A 25,096-nucleotide genomic window follows, 5' to 3' on the forward strand; every position below is an offset into this window, starting at 1 on the left:
AACAAAGCTTGCTTAGTGAGAAGAAACACAGCCCTCCATAAGAGATCATTGGGAAACAGCTTAGCAATGGCTATAACCTTGCCATGCAGAGATAGATCATCTCAATTGGCTTAAACAACCTCCCCCTAAAGCTTCTCTAAGTATGCTTTGTCTCCACGCTTATTACAGGAAATCAGTTTTGATTCTGCAGGCTAGAAGTGCATGGTATTTTTTGTCAGCAACATAATCTTATCAGAAACTGAAGTCCATAGGAGTTAGGTCATCAGAGAGGGTTTCAAAGTGGATCTGACCCTGTACATAGGGATGGCAGGGCAACTTGGGGATGGAGAGTACTAAGGAATTACAGGGGAAATCTGCAGGGAATGTCAAAATCAGCTCCACTCTTCCCCTCTCCTAGGAGTTTGTGGAATTCCTTTTCATTCAATCCTGAGGTCATGCTGAGTCATTTTAAAAAAAAAGTGTTCTTCAGTACACCACATCTCTGGAAGCCCTTTAGCCAGCCTGTTAGTCATTACTATACTCACAGGCTTGGGGCCAGCACCATTCACACTTTCCTCTGCTCTGCAGCAGACGGATTGAGCTCCTCTCATCCTTGAGTTCCTTCTCCCCCACCTCTCTAAAACTCTTTTCTGAGGGAGGAACAGCTATAACTTTGGGGATAATATAGCTTTAAGGAAACTTTTGGCAGATGCTGATGTCCTAACATCTGGGCAGTGTTAACAGAATCCCGGAGGCCCGGACAGACCAGGAGCCACTCGTTCTAGGAATGTAAAAAAGTAGAAGTTTTTCCGACTGATGAGAGGAGCAGAGAGGAAGGAGAGAGAAAGAGAAGGAGAGAGAGAGAACACAAAAAAACCATACAACAGGTAAGATCTGCCGCTTCATCTGTCCACACCACACTACCCCATTTCACAACCCGGGAGGGTAACGAGAGCCAGGACTTGGGAAAAATGGCTTGGACGGAGGGTGGGGGGAGGAAGAAGTTCTTTTATGAAACTGGACCACATGCTGCTTTCCATTTGAGCCGTGACCTGGCTGCAGACACAAGTTCCCACTACCTTCCCGGCCCACAGCAGAGGGATGGCTGACCCCAGTGATGAGTCAAGTTTTCAGTCTGAGATTGGGGAGAAGGTGGGCAGGGAAGGGGTCACAGTCTCAGAGCACTGGGTCTGCAAAGGAAAGCCCCTGCTCCCAAACCAAGGAACTGGATGGAAGCTGCATGTGGGAGAGGGGTTGATGATCAGGGCATCTAGCTGTTCATTTTCCTGAATCTCTCTTTAATCTCCTCTCTCTCATCCTTTCGCTCCCTCTTTCTGCTTTTATCTCTTGCCTTCAGCTCTGGCAGATTGTCTTTTCTTGCTAAGCTTCCTTTCCACATCTTTCCACTTTCCTTGCCTCCCCTGCTTGCTCTTACTTCTCTATCCTGCTTCCTTGCCACTCTCTAGACAAAATCTGAAGCCATGGAGTAATGAACTGGAAAGTGAATTTTTGCCATTCTTGGACTTCTCACGCCCCTTAGGGAGGCTGGCCAGAATCTGCCATCCTTTTGTTCCTCCATTTCTGGGACCGACACCTCCCCCGAGCATGGCATTTCATTGAAAGCCTGTGGGTGCTTGCTGAGAAGTCCAGCAGCCAGTTTATACCAATGGGCAGCAAGTTTTAACACTGTCATTTATGAAGCATTTGCCTACTGGGAACCACACAACTCTCATCCCATTAGAGTGAGGACAGGACGGGAAGTAAGAGGGCAGTGGGAGCTTGCTTACCCTCTCCTCACGTACCTCAGTAGGTTCTTTCCAACCCCACTGACTTCCTGCTGGCTCAGCAGGGTAAAACTAGAAGGTTAGGCTGGACTTGAAAGCCAGAAGCCACTACTAAGCCACTAAGCCTCAAAGCCCAAAGCTAAGAACAGAGCCAGGGTATAGTCACCACCTGAGAGACTGCAGAAAGGAGACATCCAGTCCTGTTCAAGATGGAGTTGGTAATAATAATATCTAATACACATGGATTGCTTCCCTATGTGCCAGGCAACAGTCTATTCTATAAGGTAGATACTATTATTATTCCCATTTTATAGATGAGGAAACTGAGGCTCAGAGAAGGTAAGGAATTTGTCCAAAGCCCCATAGCTAATAGGGATAGAATTGGATACACATGCAGATCTGTGTAACTCTAGAGTTCAAGTTCTCAGTCCATATATGCTAACACTTTCCCAGATTTGTGGTTAGGAAGTACTAGTTAAGTGGATGAAACCATCAACTGGTGCCTTTAGATTGCAGGATTCCCATTTGGTTCTATATGACTTAATGTTGGCCCTTTCCTGGTCTTTGTACCTCACTGTCCCTCTCTGTAACTTGGAACATAGAACATTGGCATCAGCTATCACCAGGGTCAATTGAGAACTGGTTGTTTTATGCCCTCTTCCTCCTGGGAGGGAAAGACCAAAATTAACAAACAGAGTGTTGTTATTCTATAAAGTGGAAGATCCTTACAAGGGGGACCATATAATAGGCATTCATTATTTTAAAAATCTCTCTTCTTCCTTGCAGATCCTGCATTTCTGCTTTCCCTCACTTTTGGAAGTTCGTTGATGGCTGATTTCTGAAAGTCATCCTCCTTTGCCCTGGTGCTCCTGGCGCTCCTGGCCACATACCTCTATTCTTGTCTCCCTAAACCACCCTCCCACTCCCCCTTCTCCCCCTTTCAAGGATGGCCATTCAACTAACTCGAAGAAGAGCTCTCTCTCTGCTGCTCTTCCTCACTCCAGCAGTGACGCCAACCTGGTACGCAGGTAAGCTCTAGGAGCTGTTGCCCATTATTTCCAGGAAGGGCAGGGCTTAGAGCAAGTGTTAGAGAAGGGAAGGGTTAGACCGCAATAGGAGACACTTAAATTAGATACAGAGAAGAACTATCCTCAACAACAAAGATGGTTAAACATTGCAAAAGGCTACCGAGGGAGGTTTTTGAGGCAAACAGATAAGAGATTTTTGAAAACAGGCTGCACCAGCATAAAAACGATGTTGGTCAATATATCTTTGTAGCTTATTTGTACTACACAGGGAATATGGCAAATATTTTATCATAACTACAAATGGAGTATAATCTTTAAAAATTGTGAATCACTATATTGTACACCTGTAATTTATATAATATTATACATAAACTATACTTCATAAATATAATAAATATAAATAAATATTAAAAAATAAGGTTGGTCAACATGGCTTTTGAGGCCACTATCTTACCTGCTTCTCCACTTACTTTCTCTTTCTCTCGCCCCTCCCAGACCTTGTTTATAGGATGAGATTTTTATAGCCCTTTTCTGCTGAAGATTGTTAATGACAATTCAGACCACATTCTGTTAAACAGGAATCCCTCAGTTTCTTCTGGCTTGTTTCTTATTTTGGAAGGGATGGGCATTTCTAGATCCCTGAATGTTTCATCCTTTGCCCCTGGGGAGACATAGGGAGCTCAAGAGAACAGACCCAGCGAGGAGATGGGAGAGGGGAAGGGGAGGAATGAAGGAAGGATGATGAGGTGCCAGACAGGGGTTTTTGATGGGGCCCAGCTGGCATTCCAAGTGCTAAGAATATTCTGTGGCCTGCAGCATCTGCCTTCATGGGGGCTGGGGGGAGTAGGGGCAGGAGACAGGCTCAACTAATGGAGTTAGAAAAACATCCAGAGATGAGTAAATAAGAAACTGCTTCCATCACAGCTGCAGTCATTGTAGCTAAAATTTTCCACATGCCCTTAGCTCCTGGTGGAGGCTTCTGGCAGTAGCTCTGTTTGGAACAGCTGCATCGAGCTTTCAAACAAATATGCGCACTTCTTCCCCTCCTTGGCTTAACCTGGCTCTGTAGGGGGTGAAGCATAAGGGCTGACGCTGAGATGAAGAAATTCAAGTCAAGCCCTTGGAAGAGTGCACACTGCTTGGGGTTATAGGAGCCCCAAGTCCCCAGGAGATACCATGTGCAGCCGTCCTCCCCAACCTCCCCCCAGCTTCAGTTCAAGTACATGAGCCCAAAATCCGGCCAAAGACCATGAGACTATGGAGTGGAGGTTAGATGGCTCAAGCCCCATTTTGAATAACCATAAGAAACCTCATGGCACACAAAGGCCTTGACCTTTCCCAGGGTGGAAGCCTGAGCTGTTGGAGTCTTAAGGACAGTGCAGTTTTTTAAAAGACTTGGATTCATTTGAAACTCTCAAAGGGCTGTTTGCAAAGGTGGCTACTCCCCACTTCTCACAAGAATCACTATGGTCATCACTCCTTCTCAGGAGCCCAGGCTGGTGAGGTCTCTGGCAGCCCTGCAAGCCCACTCATTCTGCCTTTCTCTTTTCTTAGGAAGCTACGTGATGAGAGAAATTTGGAAATTTCCCAATAATCCTCCCCTACATCACTAGCTCAGTTGTCGGAGCTTGCTCCATCCCACCTGTTCATTTCTTCATTCAATAGATATTTAATGACCACTCTCTATGCATTCAGCACTGTTTTGTTCATGACTATAGCTTTGTCCTCCAATGGGAATGGTACAAGGAAAGCAGCCAAGTGTGGATTCCTGGCTAATCAGAAAAAGGATCCAAGAATAATCAGCAGGGGGTGGGAAGCGTTAAGAATATAAATCAAGCCAACAGTGGGTTAAAAGTGCATATTGGCATATCTGTGCAGTTCAGGAAGTCAGACAGTATTTCTTATCATAATCCAAGCATTAGGGGGGATCTTAAAATTGTCATCAACTATCAGTTACATTTCCAACCACACCTTTGTGAAGGGTAGTGCTTAGAGGGTCTGACTGTACTATGGAAGTTGGAGGAACCCAGTAACAGACCACAGAGTAACCACTGATCAGCATAAAGGAACCAAGGAATGCTGCCCAAAGCTCTCCCAACCAGGGCTGAAGAGGGACACGCAGACAGAACAAGGTGGGAAGGGGGGACCCTCTGGTTTCCCATATCTCATCTCAGTATCTTAATATTTGCCAAAAAAATACCCAAAGACAGGCAAAGAGGAGAAATGGAAAGACTTAAAGTGGTAAGGTGGCCCCAACTTATTCCTGTCACAAAGCAGACTTGGCACTGGGCCAGCCACCTCTGTACCCTGGCAAAGACTGTAATTATCTGACTGAGTCTTCCCCTCAGCTTTCCCAAATCCCCTGTAATTCTGGAATGATGTGAAATGCTTGGTGGCCTTCGATCCCGCACACATAGAGTGAAAAAAGGCTGAATTGCGAGAAAGATTTTGGATTTTTATTCCTGTTGGGCGTTGTCCAAAGCTCTCCCCTACCGCCATCTTTAGTGGAGTGTCTGAGTTTGGTCTCGAGGGGACCAAACCACCCTGGGCTGGAATACCCATTCTGCTCCTTACTAGCTGGGAGACCTTGGGCTACTCCCTGAATTCCTCTGAGCCTGTTACCTCAAGTGTATATGAAAGCAATATGGGTGTCTACCTCACTGAGATGTCAGGGTGATCTAATGAGATGACGTATGTAACGCGCTGAACCCAGAGTAGGTGTTGAGTGATGTTAGCAGTCGTTGTTATTGTGGTTGTTGTTATCCAGCCACAGGCCTTGGACACTCCTGTCTGCTCTTCTGGTAAACAGAGGCTTGCTCCCTGCTGGGCATTTCTTCACAAGCAAGCTCTGGAACAAGGGTAGGGGGACCAAAGCGTTTAGAGAATCGTGCACATCTGTCCTCCTGTTTACAGGCGCTGTAAGGGTTTGATACTAAACTGAAACAGCTGACAAGAATTCTGTTTCCCACCTCCCTACAAAGAAACTTCCCAGGTGGGGAAAGAGGGAGCAAGGGAGAGGAGGCCTAAGAAGGAATAAAGGAAATCCAGGAGAAGAAGCAAAATGGGAAACCAGGAAAAAATAAAGGGAAGGAGAAAAAATGAACTCTTTCCTCTGGAATGAGGGCAAACCAACGAGGACATGATTTCATAAGGCAAACTTTCAGTTTGATTCATTCCCTTGTTCATCAAGCTGGACTGGTTTCCCAACACGCCCCCCCACCCGCAGCCTATGCCTGTGGGGACTGGAAGAGCCTCATCATCTGCGCTCTGCTCCACCCTTTAGTGCAGGGGGCCTTGTGCCTCTGTGCAGAGAGGAGGCAGGCGAGCTTGTGGTCGGAGTGTTGACACAGGCCAAAGGGCTTCAGCACTAAAACCCAGCCCTGTCCTGGAAGCACACTCTCTCCTGGGAATGTAGAATTGTCTTCTGACTCCAGCAGGGCTGGCTGCTCTATTCCTGTGTGTGCTTTAGGGCTCTGGGAGGCTGGAAAGAGAGCTTCCGGCAACTTCCCTCCGGAAAGGACCAAGTTGTATTCCAATTAGTTCGTATTCATGACCCATTTCCTGCCGTCTGGTGGAACGCACTGTTTAGTCTCCCGGACAGCCATAGACTGGCCTCCACCGGGGAGTGGCCCACTTAACGGGATGAGGGTGGTTGTGGAATGTTCTCTAGCTCAGCAGCCCCCTACTAAGGCTCCTGCTGATTAGAGGAACTAGGTATCTCTCCAAAGCAGGACAAACTGCTCAGGAAGTGAAACCCTTCTCATGCCCCCTCGCCTTTTGAGCCCTCCCTCTTTGCCTTCGCATGCCACCCCTAGCCCTGGCAACCAGGTGGCAAAAGGCTGGTGCCCTGTGGGCTGGTGGGAGCTTGAGGAATTATTTCCCTCTGAGGATTGTGAGAAGGCCCATCACTAGTGGAAAGACCCTTGCTCAGGCTCTATGTTTTCCTCCTACCTGGGACAACAACTGTCCATCCTCAGAGCTTGATCATCAGTGTCTCACCAAAACTCATGTGCTACATCAAGGAAATGGGTCATTTCTAGTCCAGATGGGCAGGATTCATGGCTGGTCAAGAATTTTGATTTTTTTCTTTTGAATGGAGGTTTCCAGTGCTACCAGTAAGCCGCCCACCTCTCCCACAACATGAGTTCACCCTCTGTGCACCTGAGGTGTGGACGTTTGCCCACAATAATTCTGCTGCTTCACAAGACAGGATTTTCCCCACTAAATAGCCACCTAGTTCCCCACCCATGGAGTGTCATGTCCTCAGAAAGGGACCAAGTTGGAAAGGGGAAAAGGTTGGGAAGGACTTGCATAAGAAACCAATATGTCATCTTGATATATTCTTCATTCTAGGTTCAGGCTACTACCCAGATGAAAGCTACAATGAAGTATATGCTGAAGAGGTCCCACAGGCCCCTGCCCTAGACTACCGAGGTAATCCTCTCTGCTTCTCAGGCTCAGGAAGGGCCTTATCTGGCCTAAGGCCTAGGCCCTGCCTGAAGCATCCTCACCCAGCTTGGCTCATTTGTGCCAAAGCTGCAGCTCAGGGAAGCAGGGGCTGTGGTTTCCAGTCATGAATTTGGTTACTGACTTGCTGTGTGATCTCACCTGTCTAGAGTTGCCCATCTATATTTAAGTATTGACTGAGTACCTACTGTATGCCTAATCCTCTGTAACGAAAGCCTTGGGTGATATAAAATCTAAGGTAGGGTTTTGTCCCCCTCAAGAAGCTTACATTCTGCTGGGGGATATGGGTGAGGGCGCAATAAAATTAGCAGGCATAGGGCAAGTAAGCGTGAAACTCTGTGCTAGCAGTAAATGCGATAGGAGTTAAGAAAAAGAAGTCATGGGAGGGGTCATGAAAGATGACATTTAGACTAGGCTTTGAATGATGTGTGGATCTGAGAACTGGAAAGGGGATGGGAGGGCCTTCAGCATAGCAGATGGCCACAGATATAGAGGTAAGAACAAACGTGTAAGAGGAAGGAGCTAGGAAGAATCCAGCCTCACTAGAGGAGATGGGATGTGGAGGGAGTAGTAGGAGGTAAATATAAAGAGTGAGACCAAATTTGGAAAGGCTCCATGATCTAGGGACCCTTCTAAGGAGAGGCACGAGGACTATCTGTGAAAAATGCTGAATAGCAATTCCTGCATTAGAAGGAAATTTAGATCACGCAATGTCTGATATCCCTTCCACTTCTAAGATTCTTTGTTTCTGTGCTTTGCAAGCCATGCTGAAGAGTTTAGCTGTTGTGCTAGAAGTTATAAGGAGTCATCGTATGTTTTTGCAGAGGGGAGTGAGATTGTAAATAGTAATTTCAGAATATCAACCTCATTACTGTGGACAGAAAGTAGGAGTTTGGGAGGGGTAGAGCCCAGGTCAGGGAGATCCTCCAGGAATCAGTAACAGTGATGTTGGTAAGAGATGATTGAGGCTAGTGGAAAAGAAATGGAGAGCAAGGATGAACCCCAGAGATGTCTCAAACAAAGAGATGACAAGACCTAGTACAGATTTGACGCACCAAGAGGGTAAGAAACAAACAACCCTCTGAAAGCATCCAGTCTGAACACCTGGGAGAACTGTAAGACCCCCCCTCTCACAGAGACAAGGTTAGAAAAGAAAAGTGGTTTGGGGCTTCCCTGGTGGCGCAGTGGTTGAGAGTCCGTCTGCTGATGCAGGGGACACGGGTTCGTGCCCTGGTCTGGGAAGATCCCACGTGCCACAGAGCGGCTGGGCCCGTGAGCCATGGCCGCTGAGCCTGCACGTCCGGAGCCTGTGCTCCGCAACAGGAGAGGCCACAACAGTGAGAGGCCCGCGTACCACAAAAAAAAGTGGTTTGTACCCTATAGACAGTGGGGAGTAGAAAGATGGAGCTTCGTGAGTCAGGTCGTTAGCTTAGATGGATGAGCTGTCTGAGGGATCAGAGGGCCAAGGTCAGAGCCTTAGAAGACATCTACGAATGTGATCAGGAGAAGAGGAACCAACAAGAAGAAGAGAGATCATTAGTGGTCCGCCATGTAGGAGGAGATTGGGGTAGCACCTATCAAATTACAGAAGCCATGAGGGAAGAGAATTTTAAGGAAGGGGAAGAGATAACAGATCTACTGTGTCAAATATTGGAAAGAAACAAATTGAGGGTATAAACAATATATTTGGCAAGAAGAAGGTAAATGGTGACCTTTGAGAAAACAGTTTCAATAGACAAGTGATCGGAGTTTGGGGTTCCTCTCTGCTCCTTTCTAGCTACCTTCTACCTGTCTTCTCACTGCTAAATTGTCCAGACCCACTGCCTCTCTGTCCCAGCACTTGCTAACTCCCCAACTCCCTATGGTCTCTTTCCCACTCACCCACAGATTTCCATGCTGGAATGACAGCCCTTGAAGATCAATCACAATTCTCTCCTCAAGCCCAAATCATATGGCCCCTTCTTGAGCTCAACCTCCCCCATCTCTCAGTAACAGTGGACACCATCCCTCTCTTCTCACCCCGCCCCCTTCCTTGGGCTCCACGACATTTCACTATTCTGGCCATAGCTGAAGCCAAGAACGGAGATGCGTTCTCTAGTGGTGACAAGAGGGAGCCTGAGGCATGGATCTGAACTTTGAGTGACCCTGACCTGTCCCCTGAGCTTCTGGACTACATCTCCAATTGCTGCTGGACACTTAAATTTGGAGATATCGAAAACTAAATTCTTTCTGCTTCCCTGAAAAAGGTTTGACATCTGGCCTTCAAACTTTTGATAATGATACCATCATTCTCTTAAAAATACCTTAATGGCACCTTTAATAGCCCCTTTTCTTCATCACCTCTCACCAGTCATTCACCAAGAATTGTCATTTGTTTATTAATCCATGGGATTAAAACCTTTATTACCTCACACATTGATAATGACAATTGCCTCCTAACTGGATTCTCTGACTCATGTTTCTCCTTTCCCCAAACCTAGTGACCCACTGTGATCATTTCTAACAGAATTTGGTCTCAGTCTAGCTGTCTGGCCTAACAACTTATTACCCCTTCTCCCCACATGAAATCGATGAGTAGCCAGATTAGTGGAGCTCTACTCTGTTCCCTAACTGCTTTGGCCCATGCTGAACTCTCCCTCATCCATTCATTCTTTCATTCATTTATTCAATGGCTATTTGTTGAGTACCTACTGTATACCTATTCTGAAATAAATGTTTATTGTCTGGACCACTCGTTCGGCATTCATTATATACTGCCTCTTTGGTTTACTTTTTATTACCCTCAACAAAATAGTTACCTGTTTAACAGAAGGAGCCACGTATGACACCCCATAGAGCTATGTCAAAAGTAGATGCTCAAGAAATGTTTACTGGCTGGTTGGCATTCTGGGAGCAGAAGCCAGATTGTAGGAGACTGTAGATGGGAGAAGTAGATAGGAAAAAGCAACAGGTGCAGAAGGTACTTTTGGTGGGGAGGGTCCAACAGCCCTATGATTAAAATTAATCTGCCTCATTGGTTATTTTTAAATGTGTATAAAGCCATTAAAAAAATAAGCCACATGGTGGCCTTTGGCCTTGGGGTCAAGTGTCTCATGGCTATCTTTGGGACTTAGTCTCAAGGCATAAAACTAATTCAGTACGGTTATCTATGTTGAGGGGGGAGGGGTGGCCAGGAAAGTACAACCTGAGGTTCCAGCATTCCTTGTAAGGTCTTGTGACCTCATAATCCACAGCTCTACAACTGTAGTGTTTAAGAGACTTTCTGTAATTTGGGGATGGCATCTCCTTATGGCTGCAGCGTTTTGTTGCTTGAGATGGGATGAGCCAGTGGCTCAAACCCAGACACTGATTCAGGGAATATCATTCCCATTCCCAGGAGTAGATATATTTTACACACGCATTTTCATTTGATTCTCAAAACAGTCCTATGAAACTGGTTTATTATCCCCACTTTACAGATCAGGAAACTAAGCTCAGGGAATTTCAGTTTAGAGAATCATAGAGCTCAGGGGTGGCAGAGCAGGAATTTAAGCCCAGTTCTGTCTGACTTCAAAGCCATGCTTATTCTATTTCTTTCATTAAAAAGGTAACCTTTTTTTTTTTTTTGCAAAGAAGGTTTAAAAAAAAAAAACAAGAGTTAACCAGTAAAAAGCAGATCAATATTTTAGAGCAAAGTGTGCATGTACTTTGGTACCATTTTCACTAATCTTGAACTTTCTTTCATTCCCTTAAACTGACTCCTAGCTTGGAGTCAGAAACCGTTCTCTGAGGTACGTCCCAATCCTCTGGGCCACCACTTGCTCCCAGATTTCTGCAGCTCTGGGCAAGCTGGTAACTCTGCCTGAGTTATCTGAAGGTAATCACGAAGAAGGTGCTTTCAATCCTGTTGTCAGCACACTGTTTTCTTTATAATCTCTAGAAAGAGATATGTGGATCGCAGAGGCCACAGGCCTGAATTCAAATCCCAGCTCCTCCACCTTCCAGCAGTTTTGACCCTGGACAAACACGTATTATGTGCTAGTCACTGTGCTATGTATTTTACAAATGTTATTTCATTTAAATACATTTCGTGCTTGCTCTGGAGTGATGGGGAAGACCTCTAAAACACATTGTTAAGTTTATTTTAAAAAACGTTGGTGGGAACAGTGGACGTAATATGCTACTCTATGTGATAAAGTGGAGGGGAAAATAGGATTCGCTGTATATGTGTAAAGAAACTATTAACAGTGTTTCCTGATGGGGGGACTTAGTGGGGGTAGGTGTGGGAGCAGGGGTGGGAGGGAGAATTTTACTGCATAACTTTTATACTTTTGGGGTTTTGAAACATATGGCTATAGTACCTAATCAAAAATGTAAATGTATACTTCAAAACAGCAGCCTAACATGCTGCAATGACAGATATTGTAGTTAGAAAAAAAATGGCTTTTAGAGCCAGACAAACCTGGGGTTCAAATCCCAGCTCTGTCCCTTACTTGCTGAGGGATCCTGGGCAAGTTACTTCCTCATCTGCAAAATAGGGATAAATACCTACATATTGTACCTTACAGAGCTATTGGGAGAACTATATGAGATGATGGGAAAATGAAAATATAAAGCATGGTGACTAGCACACCATAGCTACTCCATAATGACTAACAATTTTCCTACCACGTTCTTAGTTTCAATTTCCCATCAGTACTCTTTTGTTCAGCCAGTTATGAATCTCCATAACTGTACTGTCACCTCTCCCATGTGGAAGTATTTCTTCATCTCATCCACACCAATGGCATGAAAGGCATTGTCACATGCCTCACTGACTTCCACATAATGCACCTACCATTTCCCCTGCTCTACTAGTCTGGTGACCATACCCAAAAAGGAAACAAGGTCAGTCTTCAATTACTTGTTTTTGGGGTCACTTGGAGATCACCACTTCTTCTCCTAACTGCTCATAAGCCTATGTTTAAATATTCTAGAACACTTTGCTATCAGTGCTGTCAGTCTCACCAGGCTATAGTTCCCAGAGGCTGCCTTCTTCTTCCTTCTGGGGCTCTAATGTACAGCATGGTGACTATAGTTAATAATTCTATGTTTCATAGTTGAAATTTACTGAGAGTACATCTTAAGTGTTCTCACTACAAAAAAAAAAGGTAACTATGTGAGGTGATAGATGTGTTAATGAACTTGATTGCAGTAATCATTTCACAATGTATACATATATTAAAATATCACATTGTTCACCTTCAATATATGCAATTTTATGTGTTGATTATACCTCAATAAATCTGGAAAAATAGAAAATTGGGATAGTGTTTTTGCTCTTTCCAGCCTTCCAACATGTTCCTTTTTTTTTCTTTTGGTAAACTGCTGTGCCTCGTGGTTCAAGTCTTTATTTTCTTTTCTTCCAGTTTTATTGAGCTATAAGTGACATACAGCACTGTACAAGTTTAAGGTGTACAGCATAATGATTTAACTTACATACATCATGAAATGATTATCACAATAAGTTTAGTGAACATCCATCATCTCATATAGATACAGCATTAAGGAAATAGAAAAAAATATTTTTCCTTGTGATGAGAACTCAGGATTTACTCTCTTAACAACTTTCACATATAACACATGGCACTGTTCATTGTATTTATCACGTTGTACATTACATCCCTAGCACTTATTTATCTAACAACTGGAAGTTTGTACCTTTTGACCACCTTCATCCAATTCCCACTCCCCCCACCCCCTGCCTCTGGTAATCACAAATCTGACATGTTCTCTTTATGCCAGTATTCCTCGAGGCCAGCCAATTTGGACTTATTTACAATAGCTAGAACCTCTATTACTGTCTCAGCATTTATCCTGAGGTATATATTTCCCTTTACTATTGCTTGCTTGTTCTATCCATTCCACTTTTATGTGTATTTTCCTTGACAGAATATGGGTGAAAAATAGGATGAGAGTGATTGTTGAGGTCCCGGCCTCGAATGTAAAGTCTTGATGATATGTGTTGTGACCATATAATCAACAGCTCTGCCACTGTAGTGCTTAAGAGACTTTCTGTCATTTGGAGATGGTGTCTCCAGATGGCAGCTGTGTGTCACAGCCACAGGCTCAAAGCTAACGCTAGAAGCCATAAGGCTGTTGTGGCTTAAAGGCTAGTTTTCTCACTGTCATCTGTCTTCATTCTCCAGCTGCCCTCAAACAGAGGCTCTAGCCTTTCTTTGTTCCTTTAGCTCCTGTTGAGCTTTTTTTTCAAAGCCCCCCTTTTTTTGTCTCTTAGGATTTGGGAACCAAATTAGCTCATACGGGGCTTTAGCCTTCCCAGCCCCAGGCTAAGAAATCTGTGTTAGCCTATGTATGTGTTCTTGGGCAGGTGGCCCTCTGCTTGTTTATATGTTCCCCTTTAAAATCTGAACCCACTGAAGAGTCACTTATTTTGTGTAGCAGCTGAGGCATCTTTATGATTTAACAGCCCTATTACCTTTTGTGCTCAGTATTGAACTGGGATTGGACTTTCATTCCTAAGCAGCCTACTTTGACATGGCATTCCCCTCCTTTCTCTAGCTTACATCTTTGTGTTATTTTTAACAGTTATTGTAAATGTACACACTGTAAAAATTCACTCTTTCTGGTGTTTTGACAATGCAAAGAGTCAGGTCACCAGTACCACAGTACCAAAAATTTGCCCAGGGCTGCCCCTTTGAGGTTATCCACCCCTCTACCCCTGATCTCTGGCAATCACTGATCTATCCCAATATTTCTGCCTTATCCAGAATGTCACATACATGGAATCCTACAGCCTGCAGCCTTTCGATTCTGGCTTCTTTCATTTCACAAACTGAATTGGAGATTCCTCCAAGTTGTTGTATGTATCAGCACTTCCTTCTTTTGTATGGCTAAACCACAGTTAGTTTAAACATTCACCCTCAGAAGGACATTTGAGCTGTTTCCAGTGCTTGACAATTATGAATAGAATACTTTAAACATTTGTGTACAGGATTTTGTATGAACACGGGTTTTTATTTCACTTGGGTAAATACCTAAAGTGGGACTGTGGAGTCACCTGGCAAGTGTACATTTACCTTTCTAAAAAACTACCAAATAATTTCCCAAAGTAGCTGCATCATTTTGTATTTCCCCCAGTGATGTATGAGAGTTCTAGTTTCTCTCCATCTTCACCAGCACTTAGAATTGCCATTTTTTTTAAGTTTAGTCATCCCAATGGGTGTATAAGGGTATCTTTTTGTAGTTTTGATTTAGCATTTCTCTAATGACTAATGATGCTGAACATCTTTTCATGTGCTTATTTGCCATCACTATATCCTCTTCAGTGGCATATCTGTTCATATCTAAAGCTTATATTCTAACTGGCTTGTTTGCTTTTTTTACTGTTGAGTTTTCCAAGTTCTTTATATAGTCTAGATACTAGTCATTTGTCCCATATGTGGTTTGCAAATATTTTCCCCCAGTTTGTGGTTTGTCTTTCACCTATCAACAGTGCTTTCCACAGAACAAAAGATTTTAACTTTGACACGGTTCAGTTTCTTGATTTTTTTTCTTCTATGAATTGTGCTTTTCGCATCATGTCTAAGATCTCTTTGCCTAGCCCTAAATCCTAAAGATTTTTCTCCTATTTTTTTTCTAAAAGTTTTAGAATTTTACTTTTTTCTCTGAAGTCCACGAGCCATTTTGAGTTAATTTTTGTTTAAGGTATGAGACACTTAGGTCAAGGTTCTTTGTTTTGCTTTTCCTTTTTTTTTTTTTTTTTTTGGCCTATGGAAGTTCAATTGCTCCAGCATCGTTTGTTCAAAAGGTTATCTTTCCTCTATTAAATTGTTTTTGTACCTTTGTCAAAAATCATTTCAGTATATTTGTGTGAGTCTGTTTCTGGGCTCTCTGTTCTGTTCCATTGATCTATGTGTCTGTCCTTTCACCAATACCACGCTGTCTTGATTACTGTACTTCTAGCTTACTTTTCTTCTATTGCTACAGTCCCCCGATGGTGTTATACATTAAACATCCAGGATGGAGAAGCCACATGCTACTCACCAAGAGGAGGAAATTATCACAGCAGCCTGGGCACTCGCTGTGAGCTCTCCTGTGACCGGGGCTTTCGACTGATTGGACGGAGGTCGGTGCAATGCCTGCCAAGCCGCCGTTGGTCTGGAACTGCCTACTGCAGGCGTAAGTGGTATCTGTGCGTGCATATGTTGACATGAGCGTGTGAGAGAGGCTGGCCGGCCAGCCACCCAGGGTATATGCCTGGAGGTGTTACTCTGACCTCTGTCAAGTGCAAATTGAGAATCATCCACAGGCTCCCAACAGGGTCTTTCCCCATCCTAACATTCCAGCTCATTTTCTCTCCCTGTGGTTATTGGTCAAGCAATAGGGGCATTAAGTAGCAACCAGCCCTTCTGGCACAGGAGGTCGAGGAGTGCATGGAAGGCTTACGCCTGGGGCCTGATGTAGACTTGGGCCTTCCTCTGGAGCTCTGAGCATATGTGGTCTCAGACTCATTCCCACTTGTGGTAAACTGCTGTACTTCCTGACATAAGGCCTTAGAAGGCCTTGGCAATGAAACTGTAAGACATCCACTAGTCTTCATTTTCTTCTGAAAGTCAAGAAGAATCCCTAAGGCTGGAATGTGGGTGTGCTAACATGCACGTTTCACGTCATGTCCCCCTTAGCTCCCAAATCCCTGCCTCTTATTCAAGCCCTACAGCCTACCCCATTTTGGCAGCTGAGCTTTGTCTGTCCCTATGTCCATCACTGAATGCCATTTGTAGAACACCCATGTGTGCGGGGCCTTGTATTGGTCACTTCAGAAGCCAATCCCTCAGTTACCAGGCTGCTTATAGACTAATGGGATGGAAACACAAATGTGTGCACGTGAATGGAGTGTAAGGGGATGCAGAATGCTGAGCATTCAGAGAGAAATGGGGTTGGTCAGAGAAGATGCTGTGGAGGACAAGAGAAGCTTGATAGCCAGAAAGAGGGAAGCTACCACGTCCCTCTAGGTGACTGTAATGCATTTGTTTTAGGACTTAGACACCATCATTTCCAAAATGAATTTGAATTGGCCTTACAAATAAGTCTACAATGAACATAAAACTTAAAATAAGTCTACAAATGAACATAAAACCAGTTAAAAATTGGAGATGTACATATTTCCAGGTGCCTAGAATGAGTTAATTACTATATTTAAACACTGAATCTGGCTGTGGCCTTCCTCATAAGAGACACAAGGGCAAACACTTTGGATCTATCATTTTCACTGTCATGTAATACTAAGAAAACAAATTCAGCTGAAAAGACAAACCTTTTTTTTGGACCTGATTTCAAGGAGGTCATTTTTTGCCTAGGTCTTTATATAAAGGAGACTGGAAAAAATAAAAGGCAATCATCCTCAAGTCTGGTTTGACCAAGAAGCAAAACAAACATAGCTCATAGAATCTTTATTCAAAGCTCCAATAATTGAAGTTAAGGAGGGTTAGAACTTAGACAACCTAAAGGAAGATATGGCTGGCCTACTTCTTTCAGGTATCAGGTATTTCAAACTAGACTTTGGCAAGCACAGGCTCACAATCAATTCATGGAAGCTGTTTCCGCTTCTGGCACACGTGATGTCTAAAGCACATGGACTCGTCTTTAAGCAAATGCCACCAAAGCTGGCCCTCCAGGCACTGGCCTGACTTGTATTCTCACTGGCACAGAGGGCTAGCCTGCCTGTAAGTGAGCCTCAGCTGAGGAGTGCTTGTGGTAGTACCAACATTATACTCAAAAAAGGAGCCTTAAATTTGTTCAAGGGCGTCTAGCATTTGAGGAACAAGAGAGGAAAACTATCAGCTGCTGAGGCTTTGAATAAGCCCAGAGGTTTATATGCATTGTCTCTTTAATCGGCACAACAATCCCACTTCATGGTATACACATTTTAGTGACGAAAACACTGAGGCTTGGAGAGATGAGGTAACTTGCTCAGGTCACAGAGCTAGTAAGTTGTGGAGCTGGGATCCAAACTCAGGTGCGTTTCTCAAATCCATGCACTTGGATGAGTAATTTACTTCTTTGAGACCACCACCCCACCCCCACCCACCAAGAGCAGTACCATACTTCATAATATCAAAATAAGAAGGCAATTAGGAAAAAGAGGCAATCAGGCACAAAAATGTCAGGGCAGTTTGGTGTAGGGTTTTCTGTATTTTCTGCTGTTTCCGATACGGTTCTCCCTGTGCTAGATGCCCAGGCATCACCTCCACATAAACCCCACAGGCCACTGAACTTGCCACTTCATTCTCTCTTAGAGATGAGATGCCACGCATTGCCATTCATCACGAGTGGCACCTACACATGCACAAATGGGGTGCTTCTTGACTCTCGCTGTGACTACAGCTGTTCCAGTGGCTACCACCTAGAAGGTGACCGCAGTCGAATCTGCATGGAAGATGGGCGATGGAGTGGAGGCGAGCCTGTATGTGTAGGTAAATGCTGGTTGCTCCCAGCTGTCCTGCTGCAAAGAGCCAGCCTGGCATTATGTCCACCACAGAAGGCATTCCTGCTCGCTGCAAGGGTGGTACCCTGGGCATGGGCTTAACAAAGTGATCACTTCCCGTGGAGCTGGGCCTCCCAGTTTTGTTGAGCATCTAGAACTGAAAGTGCATCTTTTACCTACCCAGTGGTGTGGCATTGTTTCTATGGGTTCCCTCCAAGGAAGGCAGGGGACCCATGAGTCAGCACTTGATTTCTGACCTTGCCAGACATAGATCCCCCCAAGATCCGTTGTCCCCACTCCCGTGAGAAGATGGCAGAGCCAGAGAAACTGACTGCTCGAGTATACTGGGACCCACCCCTGGTGAAAGATTCGGCTGATGGCACCATCACCAGGTGAGTAATGGATGCCTCCTATGCTTCCCACCAGCTTCTCCCAGGCACTCAGGCTGCCCACACTGAACCGCACAGACTGAGGGTACAGTGATAATGTGCCCCAGACCCCAGTTCTAAGAGTCACTTTCCTCAGTGGCTCTCTCACTTTGTCCCATGCAGGGTGACACTTCGGGGCCCTGAGCCTGGCTCTCACTTTCCCGAAGGAGAGCACGTGATTCGTTATACTGCCTACGACCAAGCCTACAACCGGGCCAGCTGCAAGTTCATTGTAAAAGTACAAGGTTAGAAAGAAGTCTTCCATTTCTACATTGCTTATTATTCCTGCTCTTCCCTTACCCTCCAGATGCCCATCACAACCCTCTCCTCTCTATACCTAAAACAGACACTGCATATACATTGGGAGATGGGGAAAATAAGTTCACTAAACAGGTCATTCAGGAAGCCTGCATGACATGTGCATACACATGTTTCAGAAACTCTGTTTCCCAACAAGACTTTCTCACTCTCCTAAATCTACATAAAATCCACAAAGGTACTCTTATCCATTTCTTTTCTTGGCCTTCAAATTAATGATTAAAGCTAATCAGCCTTCATTCTCCATCTTCCTCCTCTGCTGAAATTGGTGGTGTTGGCTGCCTGATTCTTGCTTTTTGTTTTGTTTTGTTTTCATCATAAAATTAATTCATGCTCACTGTTGAACATATGGGAAATAAAGAGATATATAAAGGGGAAAAAAACCTATTACTCTATCATCCAGAGGCAATTGTTGTTAATCTTTTGGTATTTTCCTTCTAGTCTTTTATTCACACATACTTTAAAAAGTATATAATTGAGATCATACTGCATATCCAATCTTATGTCACCCTTTTTTACTTTTCATTACAACACAGGTACTTTGTTTTTGTTTTTTTTTTTTTGCGGTATGCGGGCCTCTCACTGTTGTGGCCTCTCCCGTTGTGGAGCACAGGCTCCGGACGCACAGGCTCAGCGGCCATGGCTCACGGGTCCAGCCGCTCCGCGGCACGTGGGATCCTCCCGGACCGGGGCACCAACCCGTGTCCCCTGCATTGGCAGGCGAACTCTCAACCATTGCACCACCAGGGAAGCCCCCTTCAGAAGTATTGTAATGACAGTATAATAATCTGCTTCTAAGAATATATCATACTTTGCTTAACACTTCTCCCACTGATGGATATTTAAGTCTCCTCCAATTTCTTTTTGCTCTTAAAAGTAATTTGTATGGTAGTCATCTTTATGCGGGGTGTCCCCAAAGTCTGAAAACAAAAATGGCAATTTCTTTTTACAGATTGATACTCTTTTGATGACAATATATATACTCACCTGTGCTTCCACATTTTATGAACACCTTTGCCTACATTTTAGATTTAATTCCATAAGGAAGGAAAATTCTGGCTCTAGCTCTGGCCATTGGAAACACAGACAAGTCATTCATTCTGATCTTTCTGGGTCTGCTGATCTAGAAAACCCAGGATAGGCATCCTCTTAGCCTTTTTTTTTTTCTAAAAGAAATAACATAGCCCCTAACTTGAACTCCTCCCTGATAGTGAGACGCTGTCCAACTCTGAAACCACCGCAGCATGGCTACCTCACCTGCACCTCAGTGGGGGACAACTATGGTGCCACCTGTGAATACCACTGTGATGGAGGGTATGAGCGCCAAGGGACCCCCTCCCGGGTGTGCCAGTCCAGCCGCCAGTGGTCAGGATCACCACCTATCTGTGCTCGTGAGTGAAACTAGGAAATGGGGAGAGTGGACATATTGATCAGGGCTACTTTGGGGGATCTCCCAATGTCTATGACTCAGGGGCCAAGAGCAATGTGTCTGATGTGGGAATGGGGGATTCTGAGATGTTTCAGGGCCAGTGTTCCCCCTTAGCATACTCCACCTCCAAGAAAAAGGATTTAAAATCTCCAAGTGTTCTTTCAGGATTTCCCCCAAGGAAAATGGAGAATGGACTTGAGAACATGGGGAGGGGGAAGGGTAAGCTGTGACAAAGTGAGAGAGCGGCATGGACATATATACACTACCAAATGTAAAATAGATAGCTAGTGGGAAACAGCCGCATATCACAGGGAGATCAGCTCGGTGCCTGGTGACCACCTAGAGGGGTGGGATAGGGAGGGTGGGAGGGAGGGAGGCACAAGAGGGAAGAGATATGGGGACATATGTATATGTATAGCTGATTCACTTTGTTATACAGCAGAAACTAACACACCATTGTAAAGCAATTATACTCCAATAAAGATGTTAAAAGAAAAAAAGAAAGAAAGGGAGAAACACCAAAAAAGGTTAACCCGAAAGGCTGGAACACCTCAGGATGTTGTTATCCATGCTGGGATGAAGGAGCAGGCCATACTCTGACTGGCCATGTGCTTCTGCCCTAGCTATGAAGATTAATGTCAATGTCAACTCGGCTGCTGGCCTTCTGGATCAGTTCTATGAGAAACGGCGACTCCTCATCATCTCGGCTCCTGATCCCTCCAACCGATATTATAAAATGCAGATCTCTATGCTACAGGTGAGAGCCACTCCTCTAACCAGGGCTTAGCTTCTTTGCATTCCACCTACCTCACTCCGTTACTCTCCTACCTCTTCTCAAAGACTTGCTCTTTCTGCAGCACAAATGCTACTTCCTCAGACTCCATGGACAACATTTGATCAGTTTTACTGTAGACAAATTTAGCACATTTTAAAAACCGCTGTTTTTACTGAAAAGACAGTGAGGTTACTGGAATGGTGGGTTACAGGAGGCTTGGTGAAGCATGAGAAGGCTGTGTGGCAAAACACTCTGGAGAGACTTGTAAGATGGATGATCAAATGTAAATGCGGGGAATTAATTATGTTTATGTTTTCAAGGTATAATAGCACTAACAGACAGACAGTAAGTGCTATATAAGGACCAGGTATACAAGTATGTGCTTTACACATATTCACTTAATTCTCACAGCAACCCTTATGAAATAGGTACCATTACTATCTCCATTTTTTAGGTAAGGAAACTGAGGCATAGAGTGGTTAATGATTTGCCCAAAATCACTAGCTAGTAAGTGGCCGAGCCAGGACCGAACCCAGACAGTCTGATTCCAGGATCTGTGCTCTTAACCACGACTAATAGCAGACGAGAAGGAAAAGTGTTGTGATATTGCAAAGTAATATGTGGGAATTGCGTGAGGATTTTTAACATTCTACCAGATATCTAGTTAAAGCCACTTGTGGGGGAAGGAGAAGTGGAAAGGACAGAATAGATCTGACCATTGGGACTTGTGAAAGGAATAGACCAGATTCTATCACTATGTTGTACACCTGAAACTTAAATAATATTGTAAATCAACTATACCTCAGTAAAAAATAATATAATGTTAAAAATAAAGAATAGACTAGGCTCTTGAAGAGAATTCAAGTTATGCTGACAAGACTTGGAGAACCAGCTCTGATAAGCTGAAAGGGGCTGGATACCCAGGTAAAAGAAGAAGTTAGTTAGGGGGGTTCTAAAAGTTGAATCTTACAAGTTGCCAAGTCAATATTCAGAGGCCCAGGATGAAAGCAGCTGTATCAAGAGAATGACCCTGGGTATCTAGACCAAAAAGGACCTAGTTCCTCCAGGGATCCCAAAAAGGCAGACAAAGGCAATACCTCAGCCTGAGCAGAAAGCAAGAACAAGAACAGAAACCAGCCAGGGAGGACTGTGACTTTGAGGGCCAGGTCTAGAGGAGTAGCCCAAAGATTAAACAAGGGGTGGGCACCAGGCAGTGCTCACTGCCACTTTAAACCTCCCCCCAGGTAACTGGCTAAGAGGCGCCCCTGCTGGATGAGGCAGGACAAAGAGCCGGGGTAGGGTTACATATTGTCCAGCCCAGTGCAGAGGAACGCGAGAAGGGGTAATGGAAAGAGCACTGGCACCATTTTGGAGAAATTCTGGAGACTGAGAGAAGGCCATGGCCATGTAGCCTAGTGGTAAGGAGCACACACTTGGGGCAGGCAGCCTCAGCCCTCATTTTGAATTTTGGCTCAGCATCTTATTGTCATGAAAATGTGGGCAAGTTACTTTCTCCTTTACAGAATAAGAATGATACCACCTACCCTGTTAGGGGTGTTGTGAGGATTAAATTCAATTATTCCCGCGAAGCATTAGGTATGTGTGTTCGATGAACAATAGTCACTGTTATCCTATCACAATAGCTATCCATTAAGAACCTATGTAGCTTCCAGTTATAAAATAAATAAGTCCTGGGGATGTGATGTACAGCACGGTGACTATAGTTATATCGTATGTTTGAAAATTGCTAAGAAAGTAGATCTTAACAGTTCTCATTGCAAGAAAAAAATGGGACTATGTGTGGTGATGAATGTTAACTGGACTTATTGTGGTGATCATTTTGCAATATAGACAAATATCAAATCATTATATTGTACACCTGAAACTAATATAATGTTATATGTCAAATAATATCTCAATTTAAAAATGAACCTATGTATTTAAAAACCTATGCAGGGGCTTCCCTGGTGGCGCAGTGGTTGAGAGTCCGCCTGCCGATGCAGGGGACACGGATACGTGCCCCGGTCCGGGAAGATCCCACATGCCGCGGAGCGGCTAGGCCCGTGAGCCATGGCCGCTGAGCCTGCGCGTCCGGAGCCTGTGCTCCGCAACGGGAGAGGCCACAACAGTGAGAGGCCCGCGTACCGTAAAAAAAAAAAAAAAAAAAAAAAAAAAAAACCTATGCAAAACTAAGCAAGGAGAGATGATGTTCCTGCAATTTAATCAATTACATTTCTCTTTTCTACCCCACATGGTATAACCAGTGTTCCACACTTCATTAGAATAAAGGAAACACTGGTTAGGGCAAGAGCTTCAGGAATGACAGAGGGAAGAGGTCGTAGACCCCCTGGTGTGATGGTTGGGGAAGAAGCCCCTCCTTTCCCACACTGCCTCCACGTGGTCCCAGGAGGAATCAGCTAAGTAGCCTTAGGTTTGAGTCTGATAGCCTATTACAGAAAACCTTCTGCTCTCCCCTCCCAGCAATCCATCTGCGGACTGGACCTGCGGCACGTGACCATCATTGAGCTGGTGGGGCAGCCACCTCAGGAAGTGGGGCGCATTCGGGAGCAACAGCTGTCAGCCAGCATCATCGAGGAGCTCAGGTCCAGGCTGCGAGGCCACAGGGAAGGGCTGGGCGGAAACTCTAGGCAGGTCATTGGCCACAGGAGGGTTGTGGGACAATCAGCAGACACTGTTCTCTTAGGGAATTCCTTGTGTTTGAACTCTTTGGATGTATTAGGTAAGGTCAGAGAGTGGCAGGGTGTCACAATTAAATTGGGGGTTGGGCGGTGCTTAAAATACAGATGACCGCCCCAAACCACCTCAGGACTGTGCTTTTAGGAGGCACCTGAGGTGACTCTGAAGCACAGCCAGGGCTGAGACACAGACCCAGACATGACTCAGATAAGCCTCTGATCCTGTTGCCTTATGGCCTTATCCCTTTGCCCTCAGTCTCCAAAGGAGCCAGACACATTTTAGGCATTGAAATCTGAATCATACCCATCTGCCCCTGGGGGGAGAGAAGACCATAGGCAACAGGTGGTAGAAGTTGACTTTTCTCATTATCTATCTATTATCACCCTTCCAATGTCTCCACATATACTCAGAGCCAATAAAGCCATCACTGATCTCTGTTCTATAAACAATACCTGCCCCTAAAGCTCAGTCTCAGTAGGGACAGAAAGATTCAGTCCCAGATAGAAGAGAGACTGGGAAACACTCAGAGGAAGGAGACTGCAGATTTGGTGATATTGCTCAACTTCAAGGTTGACTAGGTGACATTCATCAACCTCAGGGCTGCCACGTTTGGTTGTGCAGGCTGTGCCCAGCCCAACTCTAGGAAACACTAGTCGCAGCATAGTGCATGTGACCAGTACTCCCTGGAGTTATTCCATGCAGCCCGCATTGCTGTATGTGATAGCCCTGCTTAAGGGGGCCTGTGAGGCAAACACAGCTTGGTAATAACAAAGCTGTTCCATCTGGAGTGAGGAAGGGACAGCTTAACAGAGCTAGACACGTAGGGGCAGCAAGACTCGGGTCTGAGCAGAGAAAAACAAAGGGACTTGAGACAGGTAGTGGAGGGGATGGGGCAAAGGGATTGGGTGGGGAAAAAAATAGTCCATCAGTGGAGCTGTGAAAGGTCAGAGGGTAGTAGAGCCTGGTGGGATGACGCCAATACGAGGTCTCAGACCTCCCTGGTCTCTTCTCTCTAGGCAATTTCAGCACCTCACTCGCTCCTACTTCAACATGGTGTTGATTGACAAGCAGGGAATTGACCGGGAACGCTACATGGAACCTGTCACTCCCGAAGAAATCTTCACGTTCATTGATGACTATCTACTGAGCAACCAGGAGCTGACCCAGCGCCGGATGCAAAGGGACATATGCGAGTGAACTTGAGCCAGGGTATGGTTGAGGTCAAGGGCAAAGGTCCCACAGTCAGCCGAAACTGGGGCCTAATAAAAGGAAAAAATGCTTTTTCCACAGCTCTAGGGACAGGACTCTGAAGTGGGTGAGGTTCCCGGATCCTGGGACATTTCCAGGCACCTTTTTAGGGCTGTGGAATAGTTTCCTTAAGCAAGTCTCTGCTTTAGGTAGCACTGGAGGAGCATAAGAAGCTAGGGAGGGACTGAGGACAGGCCCTGGGCAGCAGGTTGTGGACAGAAGGTCTTGCTTTCCTAACCTGGGCTTCTGCCCAGCTCTCCAAAGTCTTCCAGATAAGTAAATTCTAAATTCATTCACTAACCGGCTGTGTTTTAAATGGTTTCTCTACCCTGAAGTGACAGCAGAGGGCAGCACCATCACAACAGACAACCAGGACACTAGCAAGTGTGGCTGATCTTCCTTACAGGTTAACTGTGTGATTGGAGGTGGGGGGAGCACCAAAACGTTCTTGAGCTTGCTTGTCCTTTCCCTTTTTAGG

General features: G+C 45.0%; 1 protein-coding gene across 2 annotated transcripts; it reads left to right on the top strand.

Moving 5' to 3' along the window:
- The first annotated feature begins 506 nt into the window (after positions 1-506).
- On the top strand, positions 507-24,918 carry SRPX2 (sushi repeat containing protein X-linked 2). 2 transcript variants are annotated; one of them, XM_032620308.1, is made up of 11 exons: positions 507-866; positions 2,550-2,791; positions 7,145-7,225; positions 15,227-15,418; positions 17,536-17,712; positions 17,989-18,115; positions 18,275-18,396; positions 19,681-19,860; positions 20,522-20,655; positions 23,155-23,276; positions 24,387-24,918. In XM_032620308.1, exons 2-11 carry the CDS (start codon positions 2,710-2,712, stop codon positions 24,565-24,567), a joined length of 1,398 nt encoding a protein of 465 aa, XP_032476199.1. In that variant the 5' UTR covers positions 507-866; positions 2,550-2,709; the 3' UTR covers positions 24,568-24,918. The 2 variants fall into 2 exon arrangements, with proteins under 2 accessions (XP_032476199.1, XP_032476198.1); XM_032620307.1 differs by having other exon boundaries at positions 536-866; positions 23,155-23,321; positions 24,387-24,914.
- The last annotated feature ends 178 nt before the right edge of the window (positions 24,919-25,096 follow it).

The sequence above is a fragment of the Phocoena sinus genome, chromosome X, assembly GCF_008692025.1.
Source record: "Phocoena sinus isolate mPhoSin1 chromosome X, mPhoSin1.pri, whole genome shotgun sequence".
NCBI lineage: Eukaryota > Metazoa > Chordata > Mammalia > Artiodactyla > Phocoenidae > Phocoena > Phocoena sinus.

What these genes read in the sequence shown, in the direction of transcription:
- SRPX2 (XM_032620307.1), top strand. Translation starts at nt 2,710, where the DNA reads ATGGCCATTCAACTAACTCGAAGAAGAGCTCTCTCTCTGCTGCTCTTC. An exon ending in CCCTGCCCTAGACTACCGAG is followed by an intron (nt 7,226 to 15,226) that starts GTAATCCTCTCT and finishes CTATTGCTACAG; the next exon opens with TCCCCCGATGGTGTTATACA. An exon ending in AGGCGAGCCTGTATGTGTAG is followed by an intron (nt 17,713 to 17,988) that starts GTAAATGCTGGT and finishes TGACCTTGCCAG; the next exon opens with ACATAGATCCCCCCAAGATC.